This window comes from Drosophila mauritiana, chromosome 3R, assembly GCF_004382145.1.
Source record: "Drosophila mauritiana strain mau12 chromosome 3R, ASM438214v1, whole genome shotgun sequence".
NCBI lineage: Eukaryota > Metazoa > Arthropoda > Insecta > Diptera > Drosophilidae > Drosophila > Drosophila mauritiana.
The window spans coordinates 19,920,796-19,933,886 of NC_046670.1; the positions used below are offsets into that span (position 1 = coordinate 19,920,796).

The 13,091-nt window shown below is 44.5% G+C and overlaps 1 protein-coding gene across 1 annotated transcript; it reads left to right on the top strand.

Annotated features, from left to right (window-relative positions):
- The first annotated feature begins 9,299 nt into the window (after positions 1 to 9,299).
- On the top strand, positions 9,300 to 10,156 carry LOC117143458. The gene has a single exon (XM_033308170.1). The coding sequence runs from the start codon at positions 9,315 to 9,317 to the stop codon at positions 9,792 to 9,794; it is 480 nt and encodes a 159-aa protein (XP_033164061.1). The 5' UTR covers positions 9,300 to 9,314; the 3' UTR covers positions 9,795 to 10,156.
- Positions 10,157 to 13,091: the final 2,935 nt, after the last annotated feature.

Genomic DNA, 13,091 nt, shown 5'->3' on the forward strand with positions numbered 1-13,091 from the left:
CATCGAAAGCCTTGAGCTTGTGATTCTGCTGGGTATTTTGTTTTCCAATTCGGGGGTAATTAGAATAAAAAATGCATGCGATTTCAGCTGGATAAAATGAAAGATATTCTGGGCGGCGCGTAAAGTACATACATCAATATTTACTTAGCCCAAATTATTTACCTGCCTGCACTCACTTACTTTTCAGAGTGAAAGCTTCGATATTCATTACGAACGCTGGCCCTGAAAAACCTTTTTCTCGGCTGGCAACTTCCAGGGAAATTTTTAAGTGCAGCAAGCGCAAGAAAGGAAGCTGCACACAAAGTTGAGTGGAAGGCGAAACTATGCCAAATGTGCAAAATGAAAACTTTTAGGCAAACAATGCGAGTGGAAAGCGGAGGACGGGCGGAATGGGTAATGTCAAATGTGGGTTAATATGATTTATGGAAATTTGCCAGCCTCGCATTGGGGAAAAGCACTCGACCTGCTGCCACAGCCTTTGTGTGTTTGCCGGTTTCCCAGGTGACTGCTTCACCTGGCTTCATATTTAACCCCCTCACACTACAAGAAAAATCCCTCGTTTTCCCCCCTTTTTCGAACCACATTTGTCTGCCGGATGGGAGATTTTTACTTTTTGCTCTAATTTGTCAACAGAAACAGTTGACGTCAGACTCAATGCAGCCACCAGCCCGCATAATGCCAGGCATTTTGGTGTCATTGTTAAGAAGCAGTCACACAGTCGCACTCACACACATGCACTGACTAATACACACACAAAGAGAGAGAGAAAGCCAAAGCCTCTCTGCAATGTCAGTGTTATTTTGGCCAGGAGCTGGTGAAAGGTTTTTCATTTGACAAATGCTGATTAAGCGGCCGACTGGGCTAAAAAATATTTTCTCATGAGTGCGCTCCTTCCAAGTTGGCGAACTGGGTTTTGGTTTTGGGTCTGGTTTTTGCGTTCTGGGGGGGATTGGTTGCAATCCGAGCGAGCAAGTCATGTGTGTGCACTTTAGATGTCTGGAACTGGTCTAGGCCCATTCAATCAAGTCACGGGGATCCGGCAGATGTTCCCAATATGTTTTCAACATTATACAGATTGCCAAGGCCAACGCCGCCGTCGAGTGTTCGGGCGAGATTGAAAAGTCAACATGGCCGAAGGTGACAACAAAGCCAAATAAATGGACATGACACGCATATTTAATACCAGAGCCTGCCTAGCTGCACTGAGAAAAATTTTGGATCTAATTGAATGTAAGGGAATCCAGTTCATGATGTAAGATAATCCAGTTCGTCATGTATAAATGGATATCCTTGTTTCATTATTGCTGTTAACCATCAAGTATTAGCTTATTGAGCCAACTTTTCTCTCAGTGTACCACCCCCTATTTCAGTCGCCCTAACGCGCGTGGCCTATGTCACATTTCGAATGATAGGATCGGCTGAAAAGCCAGGGGTGGCGAACTGCGGGGCCAGACTGCTTGTTATGATATTTGTGTTGCCTTTTTCTTGATTTTATTGTGTGAATATGTGGCACATTATTCATGATTAGGTTGAGGCCGTTTGCTCGTCGTTTTGTGTGCCCACGATTGTGCGTGTGAGTGTGTGGTGTTTACCCACTTTGATTGGCTGACAAGGTGGCGGTGAGCGGGTGAGGCGGGGAGCAGTCCTGAAAGTCCTGCCGCAGGACGCCTGGCAAGGTGCCCTACCCATTCATCAGAGTGGTAATTAGTCGAACCAGATCCGCTGTCGGGCTGCATCCCGGAGCAGAAAGCCGGCGCTAATGAGGCCAATAACTCAATTGCGGCCAAATAAAGTGCCCGAAACGAAGGCCACACAAATCTCGGAAGTTTAAAAGCGTTTACACACCATTTAAATCAAAATTAATGCCACCTGAACCAGGAAGTTCCCCTTTCGAGAAGCCATGGCATCGCATTCACTAGTTGTATTAGCCAGCATCATTTCCTTTTAATGACGGCGCGCTTCGTATAAACTTTTTAATTACAAACTTCAATTACAATTAACGAGCGCAAAGGCTGGGCCAAAAAACAAAACGAAAAAAAAAATGAAAATAGGGGAAAATCTCTACTTATCTTGGTATTGTTTTGTTTTGTCCAAGCCAGCGTTTGCATAATTGGCCCGCCAAGGAGCGAATTCTATGGAACTTCCTTGGCCATCCGTAGATAATTAAGAATAATAATTACCTACCAGGCTGCAGTTTCTCCCCGTCTGTCTTGGCCATCATTTATGCGCTGCCAACTCGAACATCTTTGGGCCAGGGATAATGGTAATGCAAATGCAGTGCACAACTAATTGCCAATCGATATCTCACAATTATGTGGTAATCCACTCAAGAGAAGGCATTAAATTTAAATTGAAGCGAAAAGAGAGCGGAGCCTGGCTCTAACTTTATGTGTGCCCCCAAGTTTTCGCCGCTATTTGTTCTGCTCGAGTTGGAAACACAACTCGGCAATTGGACTGCGTTGCCAACTTTGTTTCACTTTCCCACTCGCGGCTTCTAATTTCGCTTTTTTTTTGCCCCATCCCCACCCATCAGCTGTTGACAAAATAAAAACTTTTCAATTTGACTTCTTGTTTGTCGAAATGCGAAAGTTGGGCATGAATAAGAGGGGACCTGGCCAACGAGAACGGGCAAGGAAGGTGGATTGGTCATGTGATGGTTCAAGGGAAATTTAAATTTGCGCAACTCAGATTCAGAAATCATTAAACAAGTGAGAGCAGTTGCGCCGAAGGTGGGTGCAATGTGTCCTAATGGCAGGCAATTCAATTATACTATTGTTGCAGAGGTCCTTTCAGGGCTTTTTGCCTGCCACTCCATTTGCTGCAAACAATTTTCAATTTCCAATTTCCATCTGCAGCGTACTCGCTGCGATGTGTCGGCCAGCAACAATATCCAACGGCGGGGCTATTCAATTTCGTCAAACACCAGGCAATAAATTGTCATAACACACACAGGAGCCCAGGTCCTTTTGTCCTTTAGTCAGTTAGTCCTTTGGTGTGGCACGGCGCCCCTACGGCAGCATTCTCTGATTCAAAAGGATATGCGGCGCATATGTGTATGCGAAAGTCAATCAATGCGAGGTCCCCCAAATATAATGGAGCCCTGCATTATCCTTTCCGGCAACCGCTATCGAACCGGCCGCAATGTGTGACAGTATCTTTGCATGTCTTACTGACATTTAACATTTGCGTTTCGTGTTTCGTACTCGCTTCGCGGTGAGTCCTGTTTGCAGTTGCAAAATACACCCAAACGCTAGATACTCCAATTTTTATTCGTCCTTTTTTGTTCGGTCCTGGCAAATAGACAATCAGCGCGACGGGCGGGCCAAATTGAAACACAAGCAATGGCTGCAGCTCACTACTCAGTGCAGTGTGTCGTTGTCATACAAGTTTTAGATTGCGTGCACATGTCCCTGGCAACCCATCCGGATAGCAAATTGAAATTTTTTCCACCGATCACAAAACAAAACAGCTCAATAAAAAGTGTCAAATTGGGCAGCCAGCCACCGCCCACCCCTGCCCATCGGCCCCTCAAAGTCAAACTTCAGCAATTGGCTCTTGGACCTCGAATGGCCTCAATGGGCACAAAGCAAATCCATCAATCAGTCCAAAGAGTGTGGCAATCTTTTAACTACTCATTTATGCGCCTTAAGTGCACTCGAGTCCTGGCTTTTTATCGGCTGCACTGTTGTGAGCGGCGATTAATTGGCCGAGTTTCGCTTGTGAATGCAGTAACAATAAGTTGCGATACACTGTTACAATCAGGCAGTACTATCTGAAAAGGATTAATTCATGTTATAATATAAAGCTGGTAAATTAATGTATCTAATGTCTTGTCTACAGTATATAATGCAATAGCTCTTACCTGATATCTGATTATTGGAATTAATTGCATTGACATGAACTGAAAATCACCCACTGAAATTAATCAAAGGATTAAGTCCATACTTATTATATTCTCAAAGTAATAAGAGTGTGTTAAGTACTATATTAGGTGAATAGAAAAATCTAATAAATCAACATTTGACTACTACAACCATAAAAATAATTATGCTTTAGTAATTAATCGTTTAGTCGCTGATAGTTTAGACATTATCGAAATTAGTGGTGATTTATTGTGTTTAATGTTGTGCGAATAATGTGATGAATCCAAAATGCTGTGAGTACATTAAAGATACTGTCCAATAATATAAAAAATATGCATTAAATATTATTACCAATAATATTTCTGTTTGAAATATAAAAACTGTACCAACTGCACTAACAGTAATAAAACCCACAGACATTTTCCATATGCGTAAGCGCCTTTAAAGAAAATAGGTGGGGAATATAGCCTGGTGTTCTGCGGATCGAGAACAACAATAACTTTGGCAAATACGCAGGCCAGCAGGCAACTTCAGTTGGACCTCCATTGTGCGAGTGTGTGTGTGTGTGTGTGATTGTTTGCTGGCCAATGGACCGACGTGACGTATACGTAATATTTCATTTCATTTGTACAACGCACATACACACTCGCACACAGCGGGTAGTGCGTCTGTGTGTGTTTGCACTGCGCTCACCGTTGGCCTGGCAATGAAGGACACACATACCCATACGCAGAGGGATCCTGCACACTACAATATATGGTTTATACATGTGGGGAGAAGGATGGATAGGGGCTGGAGGAGCGACTTCGGCGACGCGTACACGTGCCTACATAGTTTGCACAAAGGTTCAACACCGTTATTTATTTAATTGCATTCAATTTGCGGTTAATTGTTAAACAATGGCCAACAATGACTGCGCTCAGCCTTTGACTGAGTTCGTTCGTTTTGCATTATGGGCGGCCGAGCTGGCCAGAATGAGGGGGCGTGGCGCCATGGTGGCTTGGCCAGTTGGCCGAGTGTGTCGAGTGTGCGCTGAGTGTGTTTGTTATGCAAACAAGTACAAGTGCGGTTTTAATTGAACTCAAGTGAGGCTGAGCTCTGAATGGCCGCTCGATTTTTACATGAATGCGGGCAAGTGTGAAGTGGAGAGAAAGCGGAGAGAAAGTGGGCTGAAAACTTGCGTGGCGCGGACTAATGAGTGGGGGCCAAATATTTGCACAAATAAAATGTAATTAGCTTTTAAGCCAGCCAACAGGCAGTTTAAACAGTACGGGCGGCCATAAAACACACCAATTTGTTTGCGCCAATCCAAATAGCTATGTGCCTATATATATCTGATTTTATGGCCCAGCTGCAGTGACAAATTGCAGGACAAACTGCCTTTGGAAAAAACTAAAATAAATAACAATCAGCTGCCGGTTCACGGCCATCCTGCCACTGCGAAAGTGCGCTTATTACCATTTACCGCATGGCAGCGAAATTAGCGGGCATAAACCGAAACCATTGTTATCGCTCCGCCGCCGCCGACCAGCAACATTTGCATGCGAATTGGAAATAGAGTAACTGCGGACTCCATTGGGCCCTAATCGGCCAAGTGTGGGCGGCAGTGGCAGTGGCAGTTAGCATCCAATTAAAATGCGGCTAAAGTGCATCAATGTAAATACTGCAGATCCTGCGCCCTGCCCACTACCGTGTGCACATTCAAAATTCAAACAAAATCTATAATCGCTTTGGCAGGGATTACAACACACAGGAACATGCTATGGATCCAGCTTTCGATTGCGATTCCCATTCCGATTGCGATGCTGCACCATGCTCCTGGCCAAAAGCGACCTACTGGCTGAGATTTCCGTTACTGACCATCCAAATCCGTATCGATTCGCCACGCCGCCTCCTGCGGTCGTGTGCAACATGCGAATTATTTTTACGTTTATCGCAAATTCAATTCAATTGCGATAATAATAAAATTTATTCGCAGCAATTTGTTTCTCTGTTTGCTAAGCGAGAATTCAGCAATTTAGTGGCTGGCCAACAGCGAATTATAATCATGTGCCTGACTGGCTAGGCTTGGCTAAAATTGAAATTATATAATCACATACACCAGTGGCCATACAAGTATGCCCACCGATCCCATCACAAGTATGGCTGCCATTCTAATGGCCAACAAAGAGGGTCTTTATCAAGGGTATAGACAATAAAAAGCGTCTAGTCTGTGGGCCGAAGCCACTAGCACCCAAATATGTCCCATTAAGGACACCTCAACACGTGTTCTTCTTTTTCAATGGGAGCAACCTTGAAGGGGCCCACTTATTGTCATCAAAAGGACAAAAGGCCAAGTTTATGGGGAACATCCTATTTATTCTGAGGACAAACACACAGATTTTGTTACAGCCAAAAAGTGGAATCGACGTTTACCACCCACATTTTAAGAAATTTAATTATTGTGATCATTGTTAAATTAAGTTCAATTTACATTAATTTATTTTAATAAATCATAGGATATCGGTAAGTCTACCCCTTCATTGTGCGCCCCCTACATACTGTGTGTTTATCGTTTTGTGTACCTTTAAGCATCTTTTGTTATGTGTTATGCCGCCCGCTGGCTATTTGTGCGCCAAATGCATTTGTATCGATATGCCGCACATATAAAATAAATTTAATAGATACTTGTGCCAGCTTGAATCGAATCGCCAGTGCAAAGTTGCAGCACAGTGGAATGCCGCCGCTAAAACAAACATCCGAGTCATCAGCCGGAAATGGGATACACGCTCGGTCCTTGTCTGGCCTTCCTTCCGTATTTCCCAGCGCCTCTGACCCCTCAACCCTGAATCCTGAATACTGATCCCCAATACCAACAGATTCGCTATGGCAATAAATCCCCCAAGGAAGTGGGTGGCACAAGAGCAGAAAAACTCATGAAGTGGCAAAGAGTTGCGATTGTGTAAACAAATATATTAGGGAGAAGTCAGAGGTGTAGGTTGAAAGGGGCTCTGAAATTGAAAGCATTAGATGAAAATATAATATAGAAATAGCTTTAAGTATTTCCCAGAAGGAGCTTATGTTTTACTTGTTTTAAAGCAAAACTTTAATTGGGTTTCCTTTTGGCCATGCTGCATGCCACGTAGAGAAGCGAATGTTTATAGCACTAATTTTATTTGTTAAACTAACAAAAGCAGCAGCAACGACGACGAGCTGGGCAAATAAATGTGTCTCAGAAACGATTGAGCGCACAGAGACAGTCATATAAACAGAGGGACATAAAACTCATACGACATGTGGGCCGGCAGGCACTTGGCAAATGCGTGAGCGTGAGAACATGGCACTTCATTCACGCCCCGGAAGTGCCCCACCCACTAGCTACGTACCACCCAGCCCTTCCTCTAGTGGAAAACTCCGTCCGGACAGCAGTTGAACAGAAAGCCAAAGACAAAGAGGAGCTGAAACAAAAAGAGGAGCCCGGGCTACAGTTGCGCCTGCCGAACAATTTATACGACTATTTGAAGTTGGAGGACTGAGTAAATGCTGCCTAAGTGTGCGTAAATCTATGAGGACTCCCAGTCGTCAGGACCTCCGGAGGAGCTCGAGAACCCATCGAAGGATTTCGGCTGTCTCCATTGTCACCCGGCCACCACTCGTTCGTCCTCCCAACCTCCTAAGTGTTAACACATCGTTGCCGTCGTCCCGTTCTCCAGTTTGTTTTTATGTTGTAAAGCATTTTCATTTGTTTTTTGTCGCTCTCCACTCCTTTTGCGTCTTGGGCGATTGAGATATTCCCTTCTGTTTGACTTCAAAATTGATAGTTTTAGCCAGATTATGATCTCTTTATTGTGCAAAGTGCTGTGAACCGGGGATTGGGCGTCAATTAAGTCGCCTTGTGCGACGAATGTGAATGTAAAATGTGTTTCCATTGATAGCTGAGATGGAGGCGCCATTTAGGCGTTGTCCTTCGTGTTTGATCGACTGATAGATAGAGTGGCAAGGACCTTAACTTAATTTACTCCTGAGAAGGAAGGCAGGAGGATAGGGAGCCACCTCAAGCAGCGTGAACAACAAGAACTGAACTTATTTCCGGCGGAAGTATCAGTATTCGGCAATTTCCGGCCTGCCCTTGGCTTTCTTTCTTTGCTCCCTCGCTCCGAAACTTTCGCCGGCAATAAATGTTAATACATATTAAGCGATTTCCCATCCAGTCATTGGGTGGACCAAGTTCGAACTTCGGCACGTCCATGCCGAATCAATTTATCGAGTCAAAGTGTAATTAATGCCACTGCGGCAGGACAATCGGCCAGAACTAGACGCAACTACTCGGCGCATCTGTCGGAGTGCCGGAATGGCTCAATTGTCAGACTCCAGAGCACTTCCATTAGCCGCTGCCTTCATTAGGGCCTGGCCATAATCACCATCATCAATAATCTGACTCTGAAAACACATCACAAATTAATTTTGACAGCTCTTGCCAGCTATTAATATCAATTATTCAAATAGTTCGGCAACCAGCTGACGAACTTCAAGGCAATGCCACGCACATCCCCGATAAGCTGCTTCATTACTGCCCAGTGGTTAAGTCACCAGAGTGCTCCTCTTGTTACCTTTTCGCCTATCGAAGATGCAGACGCTTTGTTTCCAATAATGAGCGACATCTGATGCGTTCAAAGTGTTGGCCATGTTCTTTGGTCGCCTAGGTTTGCTATCAAGGACTCGTGGCTCTAGGTCCCAGACTATTGCAATACAATGTTAACCATAGTATAACATTGCACCCGAAGGCTCTTTGTATAGCTTTTCCCTCTACATATAAAATATACCATAAAGGATGCAAAGAAACTAAATGATTTAGAACAGAAAGCAAAGCCATACTTGCTGTGGTTTGGGTTTCCTATATGTGTCACAGAGCATTTCAAACAAACTCTTATCAATTGAATCCACTTATAGCACAATTTACAAATCACTCGCTCATCGACATTATCATTGAAAATTCGTTTCGATTTCCAAGCGTGTTTCCTGCCTCGTTCATTTTCCATGATACCAAAATAGCAGATTGGTTGACCCTCCGCTTTTCACATGGCAGCTCGAAATTATGCGTGCACATGTATGAAATACCGAATTGACTAATATTTATTTATGCAATTTTGCGGTTCACAGAATGCAGATAATTCAATTCCAGTGTCAAATTTGCCAAAATGTGCGTGTGGCTGGCTCAGCCCACCGCTCACCTCAAATGCAATTCAATTTGGCGATAAACCAATTTAAAGCCGACCAAAAATGAGCGAAAAACTGTATGGAATTAAATGTACACTACTCACACACTCGCATATTCCAGTGTGTGTGTGTGTGGATGCGGGTAGTCTGGTTATCTCGCAGTCGCGGCTCCGGGGTCAGAGGTTATCGAGTGGCGACCGAAGCTCTGGAAACCGTGCAAACTGTTGGTAGTCGAACGACTGTCGCAGTGCCAACATGTCGGCGATGAAGCGGTTTCTTGTTGCCCTACTGGCCGCTCTGCTGGTAGCCGCTGTCCAGGGCGGAATTCTGGGCAGGATTTTCCACAAGGAGTCCACCTCCACAACATCTACGACGACCACAGAGGAGCCCCGCCGTCCCTTCTTCATCAACAACAATGTACCCGAAATCCCGAAGGACTGTGTGGCGCAGTTCAAGTGCAAAAAGAAGCTGGCGATTGTTCCCGCTCCCAAACCGTGTGTGAAATACTGCCTGCATCGGATCACGTGTCCCAATGACCAGAACACCGCTGTCCAGCCCAACCAGTGCGTCGATCTCGACGAGCAACAGGTCCAGGCTGCCCACGAGGCAAGCACGGAGACCACGGTCGCCGGCCAAACCACCACCGAGAAGCCCATGATGGTGGCCATGATCGACTTCCCCTGCCAGCCGGGCTATCTGCCCGACCACCGTGGTCGCTGTCGGGAAATCTGGTGATTCGTCGATGGCTTCGTGACACGTGTTTACTGCATAATTATACCTGTGGAATTTTCGTTTTTATATACATGCCTGCTCCCAATAATCACAATAAAACCCAAACGAACGGCTTTTGCCCAAAGATCGAACACAGTGAACAATTTGATAAGTGTTTCGGGTGTAAACACCACTAATCTGCCAGTCACAACAAATGGCAGCGGTTTGTGACTAGTGATTGTGTTATCAGTGAGCTGAAAACATTTCAAATCAAACTGGAATTTTCATATATGTTAGTGGGAAAAGTGTAGACTCAAAACAATGCATATTCTGTTGGCAGGAATAAAAATTATAATATAATAAATAGATAAATAATTATTAATTTACTTGCCTTAACTCTTTTTCGTTTGCTGTTTAGACCTGTTGATTATAAACTTTATAAAGTCTTAATTTGATAGTTGAGCCTTATTTTTGCAAGTGCATTCTCCCCCGTGAGTGGTCACTGTTCGGGAATAATACTTTTGCTGTTCCGCCGACACGCCAAGTGTCAAACACACCTCCAGCGGCGGATGGAGCCCTCACTTGGTTGGGGCAATCCGTGGACTCAGGCATGAGTGGCGGAATTAAGGACTGAATGAAAAGGGGGGGCTTACCTCCAAGTGGGCGGGGCACTGGGCGGAGTCGTGGCAGTCAACAATTTTGTCTAATTACAACGGGAGAAACGAGGGAAGCCAGCGACAAGCCATAAAAAATATGCCATTTGCACGAAAATAACTGTGATGTGCTGTGACCTGTAGCCCCCGCCATTGATAGCCACCAGCAAACAGGAGAAGGCGGAGGAGGTCCTGGATTGAAGGAGGAGTTGCCGAAAAAGCCAAAGCCACAGATATAGCTAACAAATGGCTTAATTTCAGCCAGCAGCTTGACTGCGGAATGCCGAGCGATAAAAAGTACATGTATTAAAATTAACAAAACAACAAGACGCAGACAAGAGACGCCTTCTTTTTGGCCCATTTGGGTGGGTGAAGGTGGTGGATTTGTGGAGGTTTTGCAGCCTAGTTCCATCACGTGATTGACGCACATTTCGAGCCAGCGAATACAACTGCTAATTCGACGCACCCAACTATGGGGATTGGAGGCGGAGGAGGAGTTGGAATGGGTCTGGTGGAAATTTTATGTGTCTTCGTCATGTTAATTGTTTTCCTTTGTTCGGCATTGTGGGCTGCTTTTTGCCGCCACAACCAATGCTTTAGCTTTAGCATTTGCTTTGTTGTAAGCCATAATTTGCGCGCTTATAACTCAAAAGTTTCGCCGTCAAGCCAAACGCAACTAACTTTATTAACTGAAGGAGCGCGCCGCCTTAGCCAGGTTTTGACTTCATTTGGGCCCCATTCTTTTTGTTTTCTTGATTTCCGTTTCCGAGCGTCGGTTTAGCAGGAGGACGCAACTTTCTTTGGCTTGTTTTTATGGTAATCGGCGCATAACAAAAACCACACTACCACCACAACGCACCACCCAACCCACCTGTGTGTCTTGGTGAGGAGGGTGGAGTGGTGCGGTTGGTGGTGGCATGGCATTTGGAAATTAAACTGCGCATAGTCCTTAAAATTTTATAACTTAATTTCTCTTGGTCTGGCATTTTTGTGAACTTTTTGATTTGATTTCGTTTGGCACTCGCACAACTCCTTGTTCGCCATATCGGTTGGCTGTCTGTGGGTGGTTTGGGTTGGATTGGGTTGGATTTGGGTGGCTTTTCAGGTGGCTTTCTGGGTGGGCAAGGCAGTGACGTGCCTGGCGTTCTTTTCCAGCCCGGAATTCGGCATGCGAATTAGAATAATAAACTGCTGGAATTTATTTGGCGCAGGAAAATGCTTTGGCTGCGCTGATAAGGTTGATCTATGGCCGGTGGCATTTCAATGGCCGCGATAAGAGCAATGAGTTTTGAAGGATTATGCCGGTGGCAGCATAATTGATGTGATGCGAACATAACTCAATTGTGGCGTAATTGCGGTCCTCGAATCTGGCTTTTCCGCCTCTTACGCACTCCATTATTTATTCGCCTAGCCCTTAGCCGGCCAACCGATGCTCTATCCCACTGGCATTTTGCCCTAGTTACCAACGTAAAAATGCCAGCTTTTGCAGCTGCTTTCATTATGCTAATTGCACGGACATCAACTGCGGAAACAATGCAACTAATAACAGAAAGCAGGGGGCAATCGGTGCATGAAAATGAGCGGAAAAGCGCACAGGTATATACCTACATAGGTATGTACACCGGTTCGCTGGTACGGAGGTAAACTAGGGAAGAAACCAAAGAATTTTCATTAAAATTTTCATTTAGTTGCGCAATTATTTTTGTGCAGCCATTTTAATAACACTAATTTACCTTCAATTCCCAACTCTTTTTCGAGTCACACAAAGGCCACCGATGATGAAAGAGACGGCGAATGCGAATGCGAAAGAGACGGGGACATACGGTTGGTTATAAATATGCGCAGCTGCAGGATAATAAAAATGATAAGTTTTTCTCTCTCTCCCTCTCTCTCTGTCGTTTTTGCCGTCTTTTAATTTTATTCCTTTCAGCATTCACTCAACCGGCCACAGCTGAAGCTCAGCTATTACACTGGGAAAAATTGTAGATACTATACAAATTTATATAATTTATACCATTGCAACTCGAGATACAACTACAATTGAGTCAAGGAACATGCTATCCATGAATCTTAACCTCATCCTTTGAGAGAATATTTGTTTGATCGGTTTTAGAAGCACAGTTGGTTCGATAAATTCCGAAATATTCTACATTTCCCTCACTGCTTCGATTCGAAATTGGTCACAATTTGGCAAGAAATATTCTCTTTTTTCCCGGTACCATCGGTTGTCATGCGACCGCAGCGGCAGCAACAAGAACCAAAAGCTTCAAAGGCGGCCAGAACATCAAGTTCATTCTAAGCCGTTTGCATTGCAAATTCTGCATCGCCTGGCGAAAAAAGGGGGACAACTCGATGCTGGTTGGCCCCACAATCACTTTTCAATTAAATGGCATTCTTTCCTCTTTGCTATTATTTTGTGTTTTTTGCTCTAGCTTTTACCATCAGCTCGGAGCCAAATGATTCTGCCACAAGAGCAGAAGGCGTTAAAATGCGTTGAGGGGTGAAGAGGAAAAGGGGACAACTCTGCTTTGAAAATAACGATATTATTTTGGCTCGAACTCTATTTTAACTTGAACGCCTTAATTGGGATCTATTCGCATTAACAGCCTGTTCAATTGTCAATCATTAATACGGATTGTCATCGACATGTCACAAAAACTCGCGCCAG

Bases quoted from the DNA above. Each gene is read 5' to 3' on its own strand.
- LOC117143458 (XM_033308170.1), top strand. From the start codon at position 9,315: ATGTCGGCGATGAAGCGGTTTCTTGTTGCCCTACTGGCCGCTCTGCTG.